This window comes from Antedon bifida, chromosome 11, assembly GCF_963402885.1.
Source record: "Antedon bifida chromosome 11, ecAntBifi1.1, whole genome shotgun sequence".
In the NCBI taxonomy this organism is placed as follows: domain Eukaryota; kingdom Metazoa; phylum Echinodermata; class Crinoidea; order Comatulida; family Antedonidae; genus Antedon; species Antedon bifida.
This window is the reverse complement of record NC_136236.1, coordinates 14,027,883-14,053,497: the sequence shown is the minus strand read 5'-3', so window position 1 is coordinate 14,053,497 and position 25,615 is coordinate 14,027,883. Positions and strand designations below refer to the sequence as shown.

General features: G+C 31.2%; 1 protein-coding gene across 1 annotated transcript in view; it reads right to left on the bottom strand.

Annotated features, from left to right (window-relative positions):
• Window positions 1-25,615, bottom strand: part of LOC144855970 (rho guanine nucleotide exchange factor 3-like) — a 45,212-nt gene that overhangs the window by 4,694 nt on the left and 14,903 nt on the right. The window contains exons 8-11 of the mRNA XM_078713939.1: window positions 9,851-9,952; window positions 3,100-3,267; window positions 1,807-1,966; window positions 303-379 (exon numbers count right to left, since the gene is read on the bottom strand). Of these exons, the coding sequence (XP_078570065.1) occupies window positions 303-379; window positions 1,807-1,966; window positions 3,100-3,267; window positions 9,851-9,952 (507 nt within the window). The remainder of the gene's footprint in view (window positions 1-302; window positions 380-1,806; window positions 1,967-3,099; window positions 3,268-9,850; window positions 9,953-25,615) is intronic.

Below are 25,615 nucleotides of genomic sequence, written 5' to 3'. Positions count from 1 at the left end.
ACATTAAGGTCAGAGGTTAAGTATAATAAAATATAAATAAACCAAGGAGTACTTCCTTTTACCACACTATGGGGTAAGTTGTTTATCCAATGTAGTGACGTAAATTCAATGTTTACCACATAACTGCTACATTTTTTTTCAAATTTAAAACTTAAAAAAGTATTTAAATTATTAAAAAAAAACTCAATACTATTCAATCAAAACAAAATTAATTTCATCGCATTTCCGTATGACCAGGGATGACACTTATCATATTTTATTTATGCAAAGTTTTAATGATTAAATTGAAAGACTGTACATACCCATTCCAAGAAAATCTTTCCTATAACATCTGTAGTCCCGTCTTGATTTCTCTGTAGTCTTAATTTGTCAATTAATTCTGAAAAACATACATATATGTGCATATTGAGATAATGTCATTAATTTCAACATTCGTCACAACAGGATCAAAGCTCGTAAAGGCAAAACGGGTGGCTGAGGTGTGGCGTATCCCAATTTCCCATCGATAATTAAATTGTTTTGAACATATAAGTAAAGAGAAAATTAGTTTTACCCTAAGGAGTGCATAGCAGGCAAAATTAGGGTTAAATCGTGCAAAGTTACACCCATTTCAATAACATGTATGCCATGTGAGCCTGATTAACTATAACAAAGTATAAAAGAGAAAATTAGTTTCACCCCCAAGGAGCGGGAAATTGAGGGCTAAGTCATGTAAAATACACTCTTTGCAAATAACATGTGTGAGTAGGCATGTCTTTGCCTAATCAAGCATTAAAATTATGCACAGTTTATAAGCTCATGCATAATTCATATGAATCTATGAATAATTCATTAGTTCTAATTCATTGGAATAAAATTCTAATAGTTGTTTGATATCTTAGACTCATGTTTCGCAGTTCTTGATTGAAACTCAACACAGACCCTAGGAGGTCGGCAAAGACCCTAGGAGGTCGACTCCTGTAAAACCAGTCAACTATCGAAAAACAATTAAAAGTTGCTACAACATAGTTGTAATCTGTTCTGAACTTTTGAGTTGTTTTTGTTCAATATAAATACTTTTTCTCAAATTCAAAAGACTTTTAATCGACTGCTACCGATGTTTGTACTTTTTTGCAGCAATAACAAAATTATAGTTGTTTTGTTAAAAAGCAGCGAGTTCTATCACAAGTAAAAATATTTTGCTGATTTTTTTTTTTTGTTTCTATAAACTTTCCTTCCAGACAAAACTTAATTAACTTTGAATTGTAATAAATAAGTTATCTGGAGGAAGCAATAGTAGAGACTTAATTAATTTAATTAAGCCGACGAGTTACTTTCACTTTTGGCCGCACAAGCTAAGTTTACCTAATACTCCATTCCTGCAACTATATCATATTTTGTCATCTGAGACCAAACTTGTTTTAAAAGGATTTAACAATCCTATATACAATTTGAATTTTCTGTTTTATAGTATTACAGTATTATCAAAGATTGGTTGATTTCAATCTATTACATTTTTTTTGCTTTAAAATCCTGTTATTAAAACAGCTAAAATGAAACTTCAAAATAAAGAAATTGTTTCAATTTTAAGAATATTAAATCAATTAGAATGACTTAGATGGCATCTTGATAAATTACTTTAGTCACAAGTGTGAATCAACTTATCAATGTTATAATTCCTTCAAAACATCTTTCTTTAACAGCAGACAGTTGAACAAGTAAAACAGAATTGAATTGATGGCAATTTGCCAGTATGTATTTATGCTTTTTTTTTTCAGTTTCTTATTCAAAATTCTACGATAACAATTCATGCGAAATGTCACTTACCTTCGTGCAACGGGGTCAACGTTTCTAAAGTGCCGAATATCGTGTTAAGTTCTTGTTCGTTTAACATCTGTAATGATCGCATTGAATCGCGATAAGTTTTCATGATTAGTTTCAAATCATCTGTCATGTCTTGTTCTCCTTGTAATAGTTCAAATATTGCCTATTAGCAAAAAAAAAAAAAAAAATGTTTATTTAATAAAATTAATGCGGTCTTACAAAGAATCCATCGTTTAACCGTTTACAAGAAACGCATTTTAATATTACCAAGAAAGACTTATTATCTGTAATAGAATTGTATAAACAAAACGATACTTAAGACCCGGAGTACGTCACAGTTGCAGGCATCAGTAGTTGCTTTTATCGGCATAACAATGATATTATAACTATTGTATTATTCAATTCCAATTACTGGAAATGCCAGCATGGACAAACACATAAGCTATGCACTCTAGTCTGGATACCAGATGATAAAGGGTAGAGTACGGCCAGCAGTTGGTGGAGACAAATTGGTGTAGAAAAATTAAAATTGGGTGTCGACAAATTAACTATGACCCAGGCAAGTTTGAGAAGGTCATTGGCCAGTTATAACAGCTGATTTTGTTTACTGTTAGGTCATTTTTAGTAATTTAATTTAAATTTCGGCCAATATTGGCAATTAAATCTCTAAAATCGGGTAATTTATAGTTGTTTAACCTACAAGTAGATCATGGCTTTAACATTTAACTTAATTGGTCTTCCTGTGTATTAACATTAACAATATATGTAATGAATGTATTTGGTTGGCACACAATCCTTGAGCAGTATTTTCTTTTGCACAAGGGTAACACCAGGCAGTCCTGTACTAGGTCTAGATTGTCTCGCCAAAGCACCTGTTATCAAGTCACACACCCAGACTACAGACACCAGTAGCCATATTAATGAGACTAGTCTTAGTAAATTAATTAATAAGGTTAAATGTTATTATTTCTATCAAATTGCATATATATTCATAAGCTATGGAAGTTTACAACATTATTTGGCTGACTTATCTACAACCATAACCTTTGTTAAGCCAAGAGATATTATAATATCTCTATGTATGGTTTAGCACACTCGATTCATCAACTACATATTCATTCAATTCATTCAATCTTTTAGTTTTACTTTGGAATAAATCTCTGGTCCATGGAAAGTAAAATTACATTTAAACTAATCCAAAATAAACAAGACTGTACTAATTACTACTATATACAGCTTCTTTTTTTATTAATTACATAACAAATTTCAACAAAAATGTATTATACAACCACTCACCTCTTGTCGTTTGATTTGTCTCTTTGTCATAACCTCATTAATATTTCCTTGTACTGTCTCCGACCATAATCTGCTATCCCTCCTTTTTGTAGGTGTTGCCTGCGGCTTGCTGTACGGTTTTATTGTCACACTTGGTGATGGTGTGGTGTTTCGGAAACTCATCGACCTCTGTAGAAGCAATTTAGAAAGTTGAAGCACATGAAAGTTCTCTCGTAATTCCACAATGGCAGGCTTTTTCACTTTACTGTTATTGTTAGAAATGTTACTCGTATTGGCCATATTTTCTGAGCTGGCAGACTCGTAATAATCTCTGCAGGGCATGACTTTTGTTCGTACACATAGAGCTAACCAGCTTAGCTCCTGCCTAGCAGACTGCTTATTTGTCAATGATCACATTGGTTCATTGTTCACTGGTTAAGTGATGCAGTTCAACTACAGCCGACCAATCAGAGACAGTCAGTAGGAAATATGACCTTTTCATAGAAGGACAAAGCTAATTCAGGTTTTATAGTATCATAGTACACTGCATGAGTAGAATACTTTATTATACTACAACCCACCTATAGAAATGCAATAAAATATTTCTGTTCATACTTTTTTTCTCCCATGGGAAATATGTAAACAACGTCAGAAAGCAACTTAGGCGTAGTCACTAAATTTGTTTGTCCATAAACTTTTTGATTAGTGATCATTAAATTTGTTTTCTATCTCAGCGGCTAATATATATTTAAGAACATCAATTTAATATTTGTATTGTTTTTAGAATCTACAGTAAATAATATACTGTATTTATATACTGTACCAATAATAATAAAATTTGTTTGACATTCTTAAATACAAATGTAAATGTTAACAATTTTTTAATGTGAGATTAATAATAAAAATTTGTACACGTAACATACATTTTAGTTATCAAATTCAATGCATGTATGTATTAATTCCAAGATGATAAAATCAGTAAAAAAAAATGGGAAAAAAATTACTTTAAAATGTACATATTGTATCCCATATGTCTGTCTATTTCATTTATATCATGTTGTTTAAATGACAATAAATACTAATGTATCGTACATAAATCATTTTAACGACTTCAAAGTGATAAAGCTTTGATCCTAAAATTGACAACATGAAAACATATAACACAGCTTGAAATTACCCATCTAATAGCAATCCCACTATGATACCTGATAAAAATAACCATCAGGTCAAGATCAGTATTCATATCTAGTCTATACAACTATGAACTTTGTTCCAATACTAAGAAATTGGCGGGTAGCAATCTATTAGAGGAACGACACTGTCTTAATATGAAGATGCTGCTGGGAAGATACACACAACATGATGGTTGTAGGTCACCTTGGCTATTTAAAATTAAAAATGATTATAAAGTATAAATAATGAGGCTATATTATATAAATATCTCCTTAAACATACAGACATAGGCCAAACTAAATCATTTGCTATTTAAAATTAAAAATTATTATAAAGTATAAATAATAAGATTGTAGTTAGTATATAAATATCTACTTAAACATGCAAAGGTCAAATAAAAATGTTATTTAAAAATATTACACTGTAAGGTAAGTGACACGAACAATACAGGATCTAGTTACATAAAACAATACTTTTTTATGATATAAGTAAACAAACTAAATGCTGTAGAACTTGACACTCCCAATAAGGTTTTCTTAGAATGAGTATGTGACTATTAAAGGAGGTTGTACCAATTTGAGATTGACAAATTAAAAGTATAATGGAAAATAATATTAGGTATAAACAAAATATAGAAATTGTGATTTAAAGGTTATTAATTTGTTATTGTCTTCTTGAGCTTTTGGCTATTTATACAGTATTATCAAAAGTTTTAATAGGTAAACATTTTACCAAAAAAACAAACTTATTTTTTTGCTATTTCCTCACTTTAATCTACAAAAGGTTTAAAAAAAATAATCCTGAATGTATTTTTAATGTAAATGAATTTGAGACCTTTCGTACCTCAGGAAAAGTAATTTTTTTTTAGATTTTCCAGTTTTCTGAGAGTTCACTATTGAATTGGGAGAGTTTAAAGTAGTTGTTTTATCATGGTCTAACTGTAGTAAGTTGCTTAATATACATATTTATACGTATTTTATATTAAATTATAATTATATTATTTTCTTTCTGATATTACTCTACTCAATCTTCATTATTTCCTTTACATGTTGAATCAATTTAAGTATCATCATATAATCTAAATGAACTTTCATTTCAGCGAATATTAACTATAATGTAGGATGCTGATAGGTTGTACTGTAGATACGCACGTTGGTGTGAGGTTTCTCAGCCAATAACATGGTCAGCACCTGGGATTAGCAGGCTGCCTAACTATGCAAACAACATTGCAATAAGAAAGGTTTCAGAATTTTTCATTAAATGATGTAATAGCCCACTTCTATTAGCAAATATTATACAAAACTTTACATAAGTATACATATTGGTCTAAAATGTTGGCTTACTCCAACATCAATTTGTACGTTATACCATGGAGTTACCTCCATGGTTAATAACATACTCAGTACATTTGAACACAATCTCTGGTGGGACTTGAACCAACAACCTTCAGATCACTAGCCTGACATTCATACCTCTAGACCACCAAGCTATTGAAACATTATTATTAGTATAAAGTTACTAAAATATCCTGAATACTATACAATTCTCTGCTACCTAGGACAGAACCTGAAAAGTAATAACTTGCCTACCTTATTATACACCATCAATTCTATCATCAAGCTACGAACAAGAGATATGGAATGACTTTCCTAACAATATGAAAACTATCAAACAATGGAATAAATTCTTCTTTGCAATGATATAAAGAGACAATGATTCACGCACTTGGCCAATCAGACAACCATTTTACACATGAATGGCATTTGAAAATAAAAAAATTCTCATGTATATTTAACTTGTAGAGTGATCAGACTTAAATAAGTAATCTTTACATTCTTAGATGCCTTTTGAGATTACCTTTATTGAAGTACTCCTTTGATACTTCTTGAGGCTTCAGAACCGCAGAGCAATGGCTTACAATGGTTTAGACAGAGTTCAATAGAAGGTAGAACATAAATAGTAGACAGAGGTGTGTAAAGAAAAGCAGCCAAAATATAGTGCGTACTATTGCATGCCGCGTGACCCACAATTGTCCAATCAAACGACAGGAATTTATTGAGGTTTTATATAATTTCATCTATTTGTTTGTATGAAACAGATCTATTGTTAAAATACATGCTTTCAGTTTGCTAAGCAATTATATTTCTTTGTAAACCAACCTCATATTTTTTTTTAAATGTTGGATCAACCTCTTTCAATGATGGGTTTCTTTGTGTTTTCGGCCTTTTTATAGCATTTCTGTGACTTTTTTAGACTTTGGTATGACTTGGTTTATTCAAAGCCTTCTACAAATAATATTTAATATCCAGCACCCTTCCTCAGTAGCATATTCAATTAATAATGACAATGTCAATATTACTTAATATCTTAAATCTTCTGTCATGGTATAAGATGAGTTGGATCTGGCAGACAATTACAAATTTAAACTTAATCATTTTTATTCAGTCAAGTTAAATAAGGCAGCCTTGCTGTTGTCAGTCACCAGTGAGATCAACTCAGCTTTATAGTTTTCCAATTTTGTTAAATGTTGGTAAGCTTCTGTAAATTTATTATCGATAAGGGAATAGAGGAAGACATTTTATAGTTACACATTTAAATTGGTTCACTTACGAGCAATGAAGTGTATTAAAACTATCGTACGATTTTTTTTTAAAAATAGCTTGTATGTTTTAATATAAATTTGGCGATAATTAGTGGTGTAATTTAGCATTTTAGGAAAACGAAAATACTATAACAATTTTGTTGATTGATTTTAAAATTGTTTTGTTTGACGTATATACATATTGACAATATATTAAATCGATTTAAATATCGAAAAAGACACAAACATTCTAGAGGTAATTTGAATATATTTTTCAGCCTGCATAATTAGAATATATTTGCTATGAATAGACATACTATGTATAAATATAGATGCTATAACTATATATAGAATATTGTGGTAGCTGGGATACCTAATACTAAATAAACTAAAGTGAAAGTTCTTGACTATGACATGTATACTGTAGGTCTGTGACCTCCTTGCGTGACAGGAGGTTGTTTTGGGTTTGAAATGAGATGCAACAACATAACAAAGACGGCTCTCTATCACGTTCTATTTCGCACCAACTCTGAATTCTAATTTTTTTTTAAACGACAATAAAATATTCTGTATTAGCATGTGTTTTATCTCATGAATAGCATCAATTGCTAGGATGACAATTAAAAAATGTTTTCTGAACTCTTGTCTGGGAGCTCATGAGATATTTGTAGTGGTAATTATACTAAAGCCAGGGCTAGGACATGAACTTAGGATTACATAATTGATAAAACAAACATGATTAAAGTTCCACACTACAGTAGAACCACTATTATTTGGCTTTAGGAAAGAAAAGTGCTCGGCATTACGCAGCAAAAATGTCATCAGTCGAAACAAACGCAGAGAAACTCATTAACTTCTATCTTCCTGTTCGGTTTGTCCCATTGAAGTAGGACCCAGTGAATATTTTAATAGCATAGGATGTGTTAACGCCGTTTACAGGTTGCGTGTATGCGGTCAACACTAAATGTCCTTGGAACAAATTTGCACTCCCCAACGTCGTTTCAGTCACATATTTCAATGTACTCAGATGAACAGCAAGTTCAACACTTGTCTAAAACACATGGATCCAATTATTATCAAAGGAACTGCTTTCCTTAGAATTGTTTGGCTTACTTAACTTAACGTTTGTCCTGTTGTGGTGTACAACAACAACTTTTACATCATAAATTACCTTAAAATTAATTTCTATAATTTTGTTTTGATATTTCCATATAATGATGATGTGTTGGAAATGAACACAGCAGTTTTCAACAAGTTCTAAACATTTATTTTTGGAATTATTAGAAAGCCAAAAAGGTATAAAATAATAACATTTTACCAAAACCTAATGAAATTAAGTACATTGAAAAACAAAAAATAAATTATGGTTTTGGCAAAGAGTAAATTTTACTATAACGAGAATAGGAACTAAAAACGAAACAAATTACTGTTTTATTATGTATTATAAATTATTATTTAATATTAAGATAAAGTAGGCCTAATAAATTAATTTATATACCTGTAAAACCATGGACATAATAAATAACATGTTGGTATTATATACAGGTAAATTACCATTGCCAAAATTGGTTCAAGACAATTAACAATCGAAGTCAACTGGAGAGCAACAAACTGTGGAAAACTTATATTAAAATAAACAAAACACAAAGCATTATAACTTGCTAACTACCAACAATGCTAATATTTATAAATTGCCAAATGAAGAAGAAAAAGAATAAAGAAAGCAGTATTGAAACTATGGGTGACTCATCTATTCATATAGTATAGAAAACACCTGTACAGATTTTATATTACAGAGAACAATTCTTAGTCCATTGCACCCTACTTGTTTCGGAACGCATGCTGTTATCGCTTGTTGACATAATGACCGAAATGAATAAGAAGTTGAGAGATTAGGGAGGTGTTGCTTGGAATTGCATAAAGTAAAAAAGGCAGTGAAATGAAGCGTGATGTCAATGCTACTGTAGTAAACGGAACGGAACAAAGAGGTGACCGAGAACGGAAGGGTCAAGACGAGGTGCGTGTATAGATGAACAGGTCAAGATAGGACATCAGGATGGTTGTAGTAGAATACTAGCACACTTGACCATGTACTATTTGGTACTGAACAGCTTCCACTGTTTCTTTATGAATGTAATATTTTTATTTTTGTATTAAGTGGTCCACAAGCCTTGGATAACAATATAGGGCAAGGTAATTCTTAAATGACCCCAAGTTAAAATAAAAATAATATGTGATCTATGTGAACATATCTTCAACTTAATGATCATTATTAATTTAAAAGTAAAATTCAGATCAAAAGTAGCTATCCTTAAGGTCTACTAAAGTATGGATTAACTATACAAAAAACAATTCATCCAACTACCAACACGGCCTATAAACTAAGATTTAAAATCCTAACTATCTCGCATTAAATTTAAAAGTTGAAAACTTATATAACATTAGATTTTAAGCTTGAGATTTCTTTGTTTAAAATTGATAATGTTTATTTGATAAAGAAAAATTTCTTTTGGAAAGTCAATCGGTACGATCACTAACGTTAATAGTCTCCTACAATGATTTTGCTTTTTTTTTTATGAAACTGATGAAACTGTTTGGTTGGTTTAATGTCAAGTTGCCTTAAGCAACAAATGACAAATACACAGTTTGACAGCAAATGAAGTACTTGATAAATAAGCATACTATTCTTTTTGTTGTAAATAAAGACCATTTATTTCTCCATGTAAAGATGAAACAAGTCATGTTTCTGTATCATATTATGTAAGGATTTGATGCAGTTTTACCATGCCTTTCCAGTCTTCCTATCTTTTAAAGATTGGATCTACTTTATAGAATGGAGACACAGCTTTCAATTTTCCTGCACATCTATCAGTTCAAGGCCACCCCCACCCCCACTCCCACCCCACTCAACCAAGGATTGTGACATTTACCACATCTTCTTCCTCATAAAGTCTCCCATCCCGACTAAGCAGTCACTAAAATCAAACAAAATTAGCCAAAAATATTATTATATCTTACCTGTAGGGCATGGCCAACTTTCTTCACAGAAGATACTGGGGATAAGAGGCTAACTAGCGATGTTCCTTTCACCAATGACCGCGCACGTCGAGTACCAGATTCCTGTAAAGTATAAACAAATTACTTATTAAAATACCCGCATTAAGCATTATTATAAACATTAAGATCATAAATATACCATATATCATTATTAAATACATAATAAGCTATGCCTTCATTTAAAATTCTGTCAATAAATCATGTTTTCTCAGAACTAACATAATTTAAATATTCGCAAATCAGCATGTGAAACTGAAGGAGTCAACTTGGACAGATGAAACAAATATGAACAATCAAATTGGCTAATTATACAAAGATTACAAATTCCTAAGTATCACTCTTTAGGTGGTGATCATAAATACATTTACGTCCTTACGACAAGGATACAATATCTGATGGTATTAATACAAATATTTCTTAGTACTTTATGAGGATAAAAGATTAGAAAGGCATTCACATTGAAGAGTTTTCAAATTTAAACTTTAAATATTGAACTTTTATTCTTTGACAATTTACTTTATTTATGATTGATTTATATGATTATACAAAGTTAATTCTAAGAAGAATTTCTAAGTTGTTAAAACCAATTTCAGGTAAACGGCAAACTTTGATGGTTTGTGACCATACTCATTAAGTTCATTAAATATTTTATAATCAAAGAAATAGGATAAATTTATTTGACACAGTAGCAAACATGTTTTTGTATTGTGTAATAAGTTGCAATTTCTACAGGGTATTTCCCCTAATAAAATAATCTCAAAATTCCACGAATAGCCTCACTATAATATCTATAGTAGCTGTAGGTTGGAGGAATTGGACCAGGTAATAATGAGTAACTGGAATTTGAAGAATGCCTTGGCAAGGAACAATTTTATAATTATGTACAATAACAATTTACATGGGGCATAAATAAACAAAAAATATTCTGTTTACCCATAGCATACCACACACATTTAAAACGCGGTTTTAAGGTCTACTTTTAAGATTCAGATATCAGGATCTTTCATAACATTAAAGTGTAAATGAGACAGTAAGTGCTTTGTTCTCGCTAACATCATTTGATCTTTTGTGATGTCATTAAAAGTTTTTTATTTAAATAATTCAAGATATATATACAAGATTGGATAATGGTGTGTACGCACTTTACAAACCTGTTAACAAAAAACCCACTCAATCCAAACAAATATCATTCTCAACAAGTTACATTTCCCACACCGCCTAAAATAAAAAAAATCTTAGACAATTCTTTAACCACAAAATTAATTGTCAAGTAATTTAAATGTTTTCAAAAGTAACTTTAAGGCATTACTGTAGTTTACTGTTATTTTTATATTTTAGTTTAAAATGTACTATTGTACCCAGGGCCCCAAGGGAGACCAGTCGTTTTGACTGATTGGGCCACCCTGGTTAAATATTGTTAATAAATAAATAAATAAAATTGTTTTTACCAAACTGTATACCTGAGCTACAAATTGCTTAGAGATTGTTGTACAGAGCCCTGTATATAAATGCCTAGATACTGTAAGTAAGTTCATTCATGTCCAATGTGCTGATTTATAGCACCAGTTTTACTGGTTGGATAAGTGCCGAATGTAAGGCTTACTTAGTAAAGTCTAACTTTCTTTGTGTCTTGGTTCGTTAGTGAAAAATTACATAATAACAACAGTTATTATTCTTCTTTGAAAGCAAACATTTCGTCAGTTAGCATGTCAATTTGAGGTCACACGGGACAGCGAGGTGCTTCAATGACAGCTAGATAATCCAAACTTCCTGTACGCATTATGAATTAAGTTCTCAGAAAACTTTCCACAATGCACGACATCAGAACCTCTAATTGTTTTGTGGTGTCTGCCGTACCTGGGTCTATAACCTCTAATTAACGTTTAACTTGGAAAAAGTGTTTAAATGTAAACTAATGTAGCTTTAGCTAACTTTTATTTCCAAAATTAAGATTACAAAGCAAACATTAGCAATAGGACATTAGATAGAGAACATAGATTGTCATAAAACCATTACAGATCAATCCAAACATTAGGTTGAAGATGTCGACAGGTTGTCGGCGAAACGTCATTAAAAGTGTTTTAAAGTATGTTATTTTGTTTAAACTAAAAGAAAAAATTCAATACTTGATAGATGGGATCACCCCATTTACAAAGAAATCTAGGAACATGAGATACCGCATCTTAATTACCTTTCAAACCAAGTCATAGTTTTAAAAAAATCATAAACTGGTGGTGTGGACACACCCTTAATTTTTATGTTGATACTTCTACCAATTTCTGCTCATTTGAAAGCGCAGTATAAATATAATGCCCTTGAGACAAATTAAAAAAAAAAACAAAAGCACAAACAATAAAAGAAATGGAAAGAATAATTTTGCAAAATATTAAAAATTGACACACCTTTGCTCAAACAAACCACCTACTCATAAAATAATGAGTGTTTAATGCATAAAGTGTCGGACATCTACAGTTACATTAATATAATATGTCATACTCTAGTTAAATCAATAATATTCAACATACACATGTCAAAACAAACTACCTACTCAAGTCACAGCATTCATGTTATATTTGCAATAAATACAGAATTCTTCTTTTGAGTTGGTACATTTTGAAGGTTTGAAAATGGCAAGAAAACGTCGTCTTTTTATGTAATTGAAAATTGTGAAAATTATATAATAATGAAATTGACACTGATTAAGTTCTTCCTATCTGTAGGTTTATAATAAATTGGATTTTAAAAGGTCAATGAAAACAACATTTTATCTTGACATTCTAAATTACACAATACAACATATAAAATACTATCTGTATAATGTCATTAATCAGCATGACACTACATGATGTCATACCTCATTCAATATAGGAATGGTACAACAAATATAACATTGACACTGATTAAGTTCTTCCTATCTGTAGGTTTATAATAAATTGGATTTTAAAAGGTCAATGAAAACAACATTTTATCTTGACATTCTAAATTACACAATACAACATATAAAATACTATCTGTATAATGTCATTAATCATCATGACACTACATGATGTCATACCTCATTCAATATAGGAATGGTACAACAAACATCTCTTAAGGTTTTTTTTTTTCAACGACCAAATGTTATAAATTTCACAGGCTACTTGTGTCGGCCAAACCATTTTCTTATTTTATATTTTCTTTTCATTCTATTTTGTAAATAAAATTCTTGAGAATGGTTCCATGATGGTTCCAAAACTTCGATCTTTTTTTCATTAAATTTTAAAGTTATATAGTAAACATCTCTTAGTCTTACTCTTATAGCAAGAAAAATTATATTATAATGCTTATTATTATTAATACATACTTTTCAATATCACAATTCACATAAAATAATTTATCCATTTTATGATAGGGTAGACTGTAATTACCAATCAGTACAATGCTTGGAATGTAGTATCCTTTATTGTTATCAAAAGTAAATTCCTAAGTATGGAATTTTAAAACACCAAACTTGGAAGGTCATTTAATATAAATATTAGAAGTTAAATTCCAAGGGCAGATGATATTCCAGGCTGTTTACAAAGCTATTGTACTTTTAAAGCTAATTGTACTTTGTGATTTACCTGAAAGATTAGTACAGTAATGTACACTGTCAATCATAACCCTTGGTGGTATAGAAGATGGAATGGGAGGGGGGTTATCTTGTGAGGGCATTGAGCCTTTTGAACAAAACTATACAAAATTAGATGGGTAGGGTACATGATACGGATCCAAGGCCAGGAGTCAGTTAATTAGAGAGGTATTCAAATGTAGGCTTTGAACTTGATGTTGAAGATGGTTGTCTTGATAACCTTGAATGTGCATACCTGACTGGAGGGCAATGCCTCCCAAAGTGTGCGACAAATTTTACCCATCAGATAGTGCTTCAAGGGTGTCTCCATTAATGGTTAGCATGACATATATCTTAAATTAATAGGTTTGCTTTAGCATGCTTTAACACCAATTAGTTCTTTATATAATGATCAATTGATTACAGACTACAGGAATTTTAATGAGTTTTAGAATGGAATACTATTCTTGATAATCTCTTCTAAGAACCAATAAAACAGCAAGCATGTAAAACATACTGTTAAGCAAAACGTGACGAGATGTCCTGTACGTGCGACAAGCATGAACACTTTTTACGCTTTAATATTGACCTTGAACATTGCGCATGTCGAACCCAATGATAGTGCATCAGTTAGGATCAAAGTTTGTATCAATGTTTTTCAAGTGTAAGTTAACATAAACTGTAGTGTAAATATATTTGCTTTATGAATCATTGTTTAGTAAACATACAATTTGATTTGTATTGTGTGTGTATAGCAGCATAGTGTCTCCTGGTAATAAACAAAATTTGTCAATGAATAAAATGTATAAATAATAGCTCTAAACTTATTACTTCATTTTGGCGCCACAAAATCAACAGAAACTAAGAAAAAAAGCCTTGGCCTCCAGGTGTGATAGACTCTTTTGTTTTCCTTTTGCAACAAAAAACTCACCTAGCCCACAACAAAGGTTTTACCTCGGCCAGCAGAATAAGTTACGTTGATAGCAGGTTTTTAATGTAATAATTATGGGCTCTATTTAGCCTGCAGATTAAAAATTAGGAAGTTCTTAATCAGGCTGAAAAAGACCAACAAATGTGATTGTTAGCAATGTATACAACCAAAGTGTTGATTTGTTATTGAGTTGTGGAGGTTAACGCCACAAGGACTGACTCTGTTTCTTTGTTAAAAACGTAGTAAAAGTAATTATTTTTGACTTTTATACAACTTCTTTGAAGTTAAATGAATTGGAAAATGAATGAATAATTGATTATTTTAAAGCAAAACTATTACTCCTTTTGATTCGACTTACTATAGGTGTTTACCATTATTGACTACAAAGGCTCTGTGACTTTCATAGAAGCAATTACTTTTCTAAAAGTTTCAAATAAAAAGTTTCAGAATATAATTCATTCAGAAATGGAAACAAATTGTATTTTAATGCTATTAAGAAAGAGATACAGTATTTACCAAAAAAAAAAAGAAAGTTAAACCCTTTACTTATCCACCAAGTTCATCAGAAATGGCAATGATCTTTAGTGAAAAGAAATTGGTGGAAGGGAGTGAAAAGAAAATTGTTGTTCAAGCAAGCAAAAACATTTGTCAAAATACAAAGTGCTAAGTAAAAACGAGAATGATTGCTAAACAATACGAATATAGTACCAGCAAAATTATTGATGCATGGAAAACAATATTTCAAAGGAAAGGTTTAACCATAAGGATATTCAGACAGAATCTTGTTATCCACTTAATGTCAATGATCTCGAATGAAAAGAAATTCATGGAATCAAGCAATCAAGTATAAAACACCGCATTTGACAAAATACAAACACGTTTAATATTTTAAGTGACAACTTAATACGAAAATGATGAGCTTCCATTTAAAAGGATGACAATACAATATTATTACAGGTGGTGGCAAAACAATTATTGATGCATAAAAAATCATTTATATGAAAACTGACTGTTGTCATTAATAATAATAAAAGTGGTTTATTGATAGCGGAACAGTTTGATGTAAAAGATATAGTGTCATTTTCTGGCTTCATTTCTAAAAACACGTAAAAGTTCTTTGAAAGAAATAATGTAATTTGAAGAACAGTTACTAAATAACCTCAAAGTATAATAAAAAGAAGAGTGTATTCCATGAAAGCCGTTTCTAAAAAAATAGCAACTGGAGTAACAACCTGAATGGTGCATTTTAATTAGACCAGGATAAGAACATGCCAGGTCTAAAGCCTTCTCACTGTTGGATTAACAGTTAATCCAGGGTTTGCATTCGGATTGGACATAAAGCTGTTGGTCCTGTACATTGCACATGTGCATGATAAAGGATTTGGTAAACTATTTAAAAAGAGTAGGGGATTGTCTGTTGGTGTGCTGTTCATGGCCCTGTACTGGGCCATCTGGGAGAACTGTTCTGTACTGAAGAAATACATTTTTAAAAGTTAAAGATGTATTGTCCCCCAAAAACATGAAAAAATAAAGATTAATAAAATCAGATTTTGAATAGGCAATTTCACAGTTTTAATAAAGTTATTCACTTCTGTAGAAAAAAAATCATCAAAAATAATTATTTCACTTATTAAAAGACCAACGAAATGGTTAATTTCAATCAAAAACCATTGCCTTCCAGACAATTTAGGTATATTTTGCTTTAAATTACATTTTTTGGTGGAAAATGTTTTTTTTTTGGATCAAGTTTTTGGTCAATGTGAATAACTATTATGTGATATTAAAATGGCATATTCAACAAAAAAAATAAAAAAAATTATTTTTTAGGGGGACAATATATCTTTAAGAATATTCTGAAGAATCTCTAGTCTTAGTAAGTCCTGACAATTTTTTCAATAAATTCTACACCTGTATTATTCTTTCCATCTTATAAAAAGGGCAAAAACTTTCCCATCGTATTGTAGATATTTGCTATAATAGCCCCAGGTGAACCAACATGATATGGACGATGTGTAAATCTAGTGCACCAGGCAAGATGGCCGTACCCTACGGCAAATGTAAATTATACTAAGCATGAGACTTTGGTTTTACTCCGACTTAGCTTTCACAGACTCTTTGCCACCAACATGGTGGTGGGCATGTGTGTGAACATTACAAGCTAGTCAGGCGTAAAAGTTAGTTTGTGTACTTTGGATGACAATAAAACAAAGATGGAGATGTCAATGATGACCTCTATTTCAATAATTGACCCATTAAATTATTCTCCTTGATTCTCGAAATCAGTTTATAATGAGTAAAAACTTGTTTTTGCCTCTAATATTTTACAAAAAATTGAAGACTAAAAAGAATGTACGTTGGCATTTCATTTGAGGGAATACCTAAAACAGGACACTCAAAATAGAAAGTGAAATATAGTCTTCAGCTGGATTTCCATATACGTAATAAAGCGTTAAGAACTTGATAACATCTACGATTGACTGGCGAAGAAGCACATGACTACACCCGGTGACAAGTCCAACGTCACTGAACACATCTTGTGTTCGTCTGATTAGCATAAAGCGTGGCGAAAGCAGCAAATTATTGTGATATAAGACTTAGTATCACCAAGTTTGGATGTTCAATTGCTAATTGAATTTGTTATAGATATGAAATTGTGCAATCTGTTGAGTTTCAAGAATTATTAATAAATTATTAACTTATGTGATATAATTTACTGTGGTTAAATGGATGGCCTGCTTTAGCTTTTCCCATACAGAATATAAAATACTCTACTTTTGTTGCTGCTTGACCTGTATTTCTTTTGTTCCTTTTGTTTTTTCTCTTCTATCCTGAGACTTATTTTTAGATGGTTTAAAAACCTACTACTAGTACTACTACTATTACTATGTATTACGGTACTCTACAACATCAACAAAATGACAAAAATGTTATATGGTTATGTTTTGTCCTACTCTGACGTAACTGTAATCTCTACAATATAATAAATAATAATTCTGGGATGGGACTAAAACTGACAGGCTTCAGATCATCTGTTCAATTTGGTTAAACTTCTTGACGTAGTAATCATTATTTATCATGTACAGTATTGTTATACAACTTTTTTTATTACCACTACATACAATAACATTTTTAAAGAAAATGTTATCATTAAACAATATTTAAAATCCATCAATTTAAACAGAAAAACCGGTCTCTGATAATTTTTCACTAGGCTTTTTTCATACCTTTTGTGCATGTAATATTTCCAGTGTATAAGACCCATAAGCATTAGACAAACGAGCAGCAAAATCTTGCAGCATGGCGAAAGGGTTACCAAACGACACCTTCTTAAGACAAACTCCATCTTCTTCAAGAATTACATCCGTGCTTAGTGACATAGCGAACATATCATTATTGTTCTCTTCCACCATTTTGTATTCCATATCTATACAACACTATCATCAAAGTGAACAAGGCTGCATTTCAAACCATTTTACTTGTGGTTAATTAGGCCCTACAGGTGCAATTCTACACCCTACAGTATTGTCATTAAAAAAACAAGAAAACAAGGTCATAGACCTTGGTAAGCCACAAAATAGTTGCAACCAATCACAAGTCTACATAGTTTGGAATATACCATTAATAACATGGGGAATAAACTTTCCAGTATTAAAGAATACACATTTTGACATTAAAATATGTAAATTTCACTTTGTGGATTACAATTTCAGGTTTCAGAATCGTTACCAACAGTACATCAACTAGGAATTTAATATACTTTATATTTTAAGCTGTAAATATCAACTACAGCAATTTTTATTTTTGTTGAATAATTTGGGCAGATATTGCTTACTCAATTAATTAATTTCATTTCTCTTTATTTTGGGATTCATATCCATAGAAAAATACAACAAAAACCTTAAAAATTAATCCAGTAGGCGATAACAAACAAACTGTATACAGCATGCCTACTGTATGTATATTGTACATAAGTTTAATAGATTTAAAAGCTCTTTCCATTTATATAGAAGCTTCAATTCTACACAAAAATTGTTGTTTACAGAATGCAATAATCAAAAATACTTAAAACATAACAAACACGACAAAAGTCTAAAGTATAAACAATCTCTATACATGTGTGGGCATACTGTACAGCATCAAACTAGCTTATAAGAGTTTAATCAATCAGACGTGCTAACACAGAGTTGTAATTACGCATCATTTGTTTCTAATAAAGTCTGTAACACATAAAATGTCAAAGGACAATTTTTTAATATTAGAGTTCCATTAAATCTTGTACATTTCAAGGAATCATAAACATCCAATTACATCACCACCTCTTCACAAACCTCATCTATATTCTGTTGATATATTTAGTAACTAAATTATTGAAAAATGACTAATGGATCTTAGAAAGACATTGAAATTAAGTTATTTACTCCAAAGAAATAATTTTTTTCTTTTTTAACTGAATGTTTTGATCCAAATAATTGTAAATATTACTTTAAAATAGCAAAATAAAAATCACCTCCTCTTATCATGATTTAAAATTTAATTGAAATTTGTTGTACTTTTTTTTAATTTCATCCCCACTCAACAGTCACGAATGAACAATAAAAATAATACAGTATGTATACATGTATATATAATATGTGAAAAATAAAAGTTGACAAATATAAAAAGGTCTGTGAACCTAAATATTCAAGATATTTAACAACGAAACAAGGACAAAGATTTACAAAAAATATAAATAGAAGTTAGTACCACTCAACCAATGTAATCTTTGAATGAATGTATGTTTAAAACTTTGTAACAAACACTTTTTAATACTAAATAGTGACAGGAAATATGTAATTAACAAATTAAGATTTTAGTAAAGTTTTGTCATGTTTACCAGAAATGGATCATAGGGAATAAATTTGATATCTAACAATTAATAAAAGGTTTTAAAAAATGATTTGAAATATATGTAATTAACAAATTAAAATATTTTAGTAATGTTTAAAGTCATGTTATACCAGAAATGGATCATGGGGGAATAAATTTAGTATCTAAAAATTAAGTAAAAAAAAGTTTAAAAAAATGTTTTGTCAAGTTTCAAGTACAGTATCTGCTATTTCCAGACACTAAATGAAATAAATACAAACTTTGATTCTACAAAACTTTTCTAGGAGATTTTCTAACCACACAGTTTATTTGATGTAGAATTTAACATGACAAGTGTGCCCCACCCTAACCTACAAAATTACTCTAATTTGATAAGAATCAGAGAATGTCAGAGCTCTTGTAAATAGTTTAACTAGGGGGTTAAATCTAATTAGACGTCTGGTGGATGGAAATGTGTAGCACAGATGCACAAAGACATGTAATGAATTAATTAATGTAAATTTGCAAAAGGTAATTATATACAATAACTAACTGGCAACTCCCATTGCATCAGCAAAAAACATGATTTTAATTCATTGTCTGTAAAAGAATTCATTGATATAATAGGGAAGCTTTTGATATGCAATGACCGACGACTTAAGGAACATGTTGTGGGTATGCAGGCAAGTTGGACAATATTCCTCCTCACACCATATTCTTAGATACAGTTGACGATGACATTCCAAAATTCCATATCGAAAAACTCCAACATAGTAACTACTCAATCTTAAAAATATAACATTTCTCCTTTTATAACTACTTTAAACAATCATTTTGCGAAAATCTATAAATATATTTTTAATTTACATACGTGGCACATCTCCTTGTTTGGCCGACTGGATATGCTATATAACTCAACCTCTTTCCTACCTTCAACATATAATCTCCCTCTTCAACCCCTTATCCCTCCTCTATGCACAGACCCCAGCAGGTGGATATGTGACATTGAATACATAAGGGAATATTATTATTAACTTGTTGCAAAAGCTGTATACAGATAACCTGTAGACACTATTGCATACAACACATGTTAACACTGTATGGCATACTAATCAAATTATAGCTGTAGAAATCTCACATTTAAACACTTTAAAAGCCTATATTACAGAATACAGAAATTTAAAATCCATTAAAATCATGGTAGATCACAATAAATTCTAGTACGATTTTAAAAATAGTTTGCACAGCACTTTTGTGCGTTTTCAAGATGGTTTAGTGTGGGTGGAATTGAATAAGAAGCAAAGCGAAAGGAAGGAAGGTATACTGGGTAACCCTCCCTAGTGGCAAAATCTATCCCCTTTGACATTACAAAGACATTTTCCCAATAGCGTTTCCATTTTTGTAAAGATCATAATCACAAAAATAGCCATGGCAAGGTAGTATTAGAAATAAATGAGCTAAGATGACATTCTGTATTTGTAAGATAATGTGTGGGTGGCACTCATTTGTTTCACATTTGATTTACCTTGCGTCTATAAATAAATGTTGTTTTGAACATTATCTCTTCCTGTATAAGATTATAAGGGTGGGTGAATCTTTAAAGCATGCTGATGACATTTTATACCTATTGTAAAAATGTCTTTTCAAAAAATGTTTTAATATGAAAAAACATGGCCTTGATCACTTCTTCTGATCCATGTTTCAAGCTTACCCAGATGAGGCCTAGCCAGAATGGCTTCCCCTCCCACTAAATGTTTACGGTTGCAATTTCAAAAGATAGGACATCAGCCTAATTTCAACACTAGATCTGCCAGTTTAGTAAATATAGGTACTCTAGTTTTTAGAACATACCCATAGAAGTAATTCCTAAATAACACTTGTGACCCATCCCATTTGTTGGCACACATCTTTACCTTTATTCCACAAAACCACAACAAGAAAAGAAAAAAAAGAAGAAATCTTTCTAATTTTTTAAGCAGTACAGTAGTTAAAATGTCCTTTATTTTAAGGGAAGTTTGACCTGAACCTGACTCCAAATATAAAGCAATATTCATCTTCATGTCGCAAACATTTACCCATTATCTTATTAACACTTTGTAGCTGATGAAAGCTAATCAAGTTTCCTGTATTATACCATCAGGGCAACCAGACACGTCCTACAATAATTAAACACTATTCACTTATTACAGAACAACAACATTTTTCAGACATTAAACGGCCCTGCCCATTTTTAATTAATTTAGTTTGATAGATCTTCTATCAAATTACGCTATAATAACCAAATATTTGCAAACAAGAAAATAATGTCATTCTTGAACCTGTACAGTCAAATATTGCGTTTATAATAGTTCTCGGTGTATGTACATATGAGTGAGTGAGTGAGTGGCCGAGCGGTTAAGACAGTGGAACCGTAATCACGTAGCCATAACATCGGCAGGGGTTCGAGGCTCACTCACTCCATGGTTCTGGTGGTAGAACGAGTCTTCTCGGATAAGGACTATAAACCGTAGGTCCAGTGTACACAACTTGCTCGTGTGCACTTTAAAGAACCTAGTACATCTTTCGAGACGAGTAGGGGGTTACCCCGGTGTATTAGTACATCACAGCCACTGATCACCAACTGCGCCCTCTGGGATTAGTCTTTGACTGAAGAGGTCACCCAGTATAAATATAAAACAAACAAACAAAATACAGTACTCTAGAAAAAATATTTCTAAAAAATTAATAGATGTTTAATAGGAAATAGATTTAATACCATCAAATCGTAAACATCACAATCAACACACTGTTGTTTGAGTCTAGACACTCACTCCATGCAATTTAACAGAGTACAGGAAAGGTTTACTTATACTTATAGTCAAATTTAAATACAGTTCTGTTTACTTTAAATCTATTCTCTCATTTTAGTTTTAGGAATGTCTTTTTTAGGACAGTCTAGACCAGGAAAAAGACAGAGGGTAACCCTTGCGTGCCAGATATGTCTAGCATCAGGAAGACACAGGAAGTGCATGGTATTTTATACACTGTCTAGACGAATCTTGCTGAAAACTAATGGTACCCATAGTAAAGTGTGGAATTATGATTATTTATACTATAGTATTTATATTTAATAACTTCAAAACACATTTTAATGTAATTAATTAATGGGAATTTAATGTTATTGGAATTTAATGATGTTAAATCACATCTACGGAAATAAATAGTACTGTAATGTTGAATTAAATTAAAAATCACCAAGTCATTTAGTTTCAAACATTAGATGATCAATAGAGAACTAAGTAATTTTAATTAGAAAAAAACATTGTCCCAAAATTGGTTTTCCAAGAGGATTATTTTCACTCATTTGGTTCTGTGCGTGATACAAAATCAGCAGGTGAATGAAAGGGAAAACATGTGACTTAAAACAAACATCATATATCCTGTTTTTACAAGTTATCTTGTGCCTAAGCATCAATATGATTAGGAAGAAGGGGCAAGAGGTCTGTTTGCTGGGGATGGGTGTGACAAGGAAGGAAACAAAAGTCAGCTGGTACACACGTGCCCTCTTGAAATTACCCCTAAGGATTTATTTCTAATTCAACAAATTATCTATCATTCCATCCTTTTAACAAACAGATTTGTCAGCCACTAAAAAAATCTACTACACAATTGGTGGTGATGTTTGTTGGATTTAACGTAAAGCAGAAAGGGAAGTAGAGTTCTTAAATTTATCAGCGATTTTATCGTGTAGCAGTAACAGAAATAAAATTGTCACTGTTCGTGATATGAATTGACAGAAAACCTTCAACAGCTGTGGTATTTTGAATGCAATGGGGTTATTACACCCATACTCTGCAACACATGGGGAAGAAGTAGGGGTCTGACTTCACATCAAAGGGGTTATTGCTCTCTGACAGGGGAGAATCAGGGGTCTAAATTCACACCAATGGGGTCAATGCTTTTAAGTAAGACACACAGTTCAAATTCTCATCATGGTGATGTTCTGATAAGAAGGAGTGAAATTAATCTTCATCTCTTATAAAGTTGGCTTGAACAAAATAAAAAATGTTGGTACTGGAAATATTCCATAACCTGGAGACAGGTGTGCACACAGACTTTAACAATGATATAAGGATGGGTTATCTACACTATACTGTGTTACAGATGAGGGTATAGATGGATGGACAATAGATGAGCTGGATAGAGGTGTGCGGTAACCTATTTCTTGTACGACATCAAAACTTTATTTCAAGGTCTTTCAACTAGTTTAACTTTCCAAAACTCAACATAAACTTTCAGAATTCACCCTAAACTTTTTGGAAATTACCCTAAACTTTTCAAAACTCACTCTAAACTTTTCGGAATTCACCCTAAACTTTTTAGAACTTTCAATCCTTAAAAGGATTTACAACTCCTAATTCAACATGGAATTGATCCAATTAGTACATGGGAATCTTGAGTAACTTAAAAGCCTCAAGGGAAGCTCTTACAATAGCATTAAATATTCATTTTATTTGAAAGGAAATGACTCTCCTTAGATATGATATGAAACATTACATCACGAACTAAGCAGGAAACTAGTGTGCTGGGGTAACAACTGTACTATGCCTGCTTGCCATTTGATGCACTGTACAAATGCAATCATATTATTAAATAATAAGAGAAAAGAGGAGAAAAACAAATATTTTACTTATTTAGTTACTATTCTCAAAGTATTTTATAAATAGTGATATATAGTAGGAAAATTATATAAATTTATCTACTGTATGTTTCTAAAAATTATGTTTTAATATACAAGAAAGCCTAATTAAGTCTCTTGTTTCAGGATGTACTGCTGCGATGCCATTGGTGAACTCTCTGAAAACAACCACCATTAAGGTCCTGAATGCTAATGATACAAGATATTTTTGGACAGCCTAAAAATGTCAGACTGTCGTAGTAGTATCTAGCATATGCTGCGTTGCTTTGTCTGCAGCAGTTCTACTAAGGTGGTGATTCAATTAATTACCGTAATTCTGTATGGGTTAAGTGAAATTTACATTAACATGTTTATTTTCGACAAAAACTTGACCCCTTAAATGTGGAGAGAAATAAAATAATTTGTTTACATCCATGTGCACAAAGAACTTGTAACTTGTGTTCTAGGGACAGGATATTTCAAACTTGTTTGTGCAGGGGCACATGACATGCAAACAGGGTCACTTCCCACCATCTGTTTTAAGCAAATATATGTAATCTTACAATAACCAGATTTGCATACGTTAGATTCCAGGTACTCACTGACAAACACATCTAAATTGTAGTGAATTGTTCAGTAAAATTAACATAATTAATTTGGTAAGATAATTAAAACACAAGACTTTGGTAAATCAAAAGTAATCCATGTATAACCTTCATCTCTTATTAATTATAAAATATCAAATTTATAAACAATAGATTTGTATTGTAACTAGTAGAAGATACCACCCACATGCAAGACTTTTTGATGTGGTTATATCTACCACATCTAAACTTCTAACCTATAGTTCGTAGTACAGTAGTAGTCTATGCTCTTACACACTGACTACATGTGCTGTCCAGAACATATAACAATAAACAAAACATGGTTTTGTGGTGCTAATTATCTATAAGTGCACGTAATTCATTGATGATGAACTTTATTCAGCCAATTAATTATAGTAAAATTTAAAATTGGTTATGAAACTAAATACACACTTACATGAAGTCTTATTCTTTGGTAGTGTACTCATTCATACCCCTCTCACATCAACTAGCAAAACTCAAAAGTTTACACACACACACACACCGGGGTGCACATTAAACAAGCTGGTGTGTGCGAACCTTATAATAATTTTGCTACAAACAATACAAGGCAATGTGAAAGAGAAAATAGAATATTCATCCTTTCAAACTTGACCTTAGTGAAGGGGTCAGAACTTGTGTCCCTATATACTGACAAAGTTTGGGTGTCAGGGTTGAGGAACAAACACCTATCCTAAGCAACCTCTCTGTTTATCTATTTTATTTATTTATTCTTTCTTTTGACTGGATTGCATTTTCAGCTGCTTTTCAAAATGGTCCAGTTACAAGGTTTAAAAGTAAAGAAAAGTTATAACATATAAATAATAATACAGAAAAATAAAGCATACATAATTTGAAAGATATATAAGTTATAACTGTTAAAAACAAAAAGACATACATTCAGAGTAAAATTAGTTGTCTCACTACAAAGTCTGTTAGTTTTTGGCACTGGCTCTCGAGTCTATAAATCCTATTTACATTTTTAGCAGCTAAAGGTATTTAGATAAACCCTAATCGTCCCACCCACTCTAACATTATTTTACTGTAGTCTAAAAAAACAAACTAAAAAAGCAAATAAAGA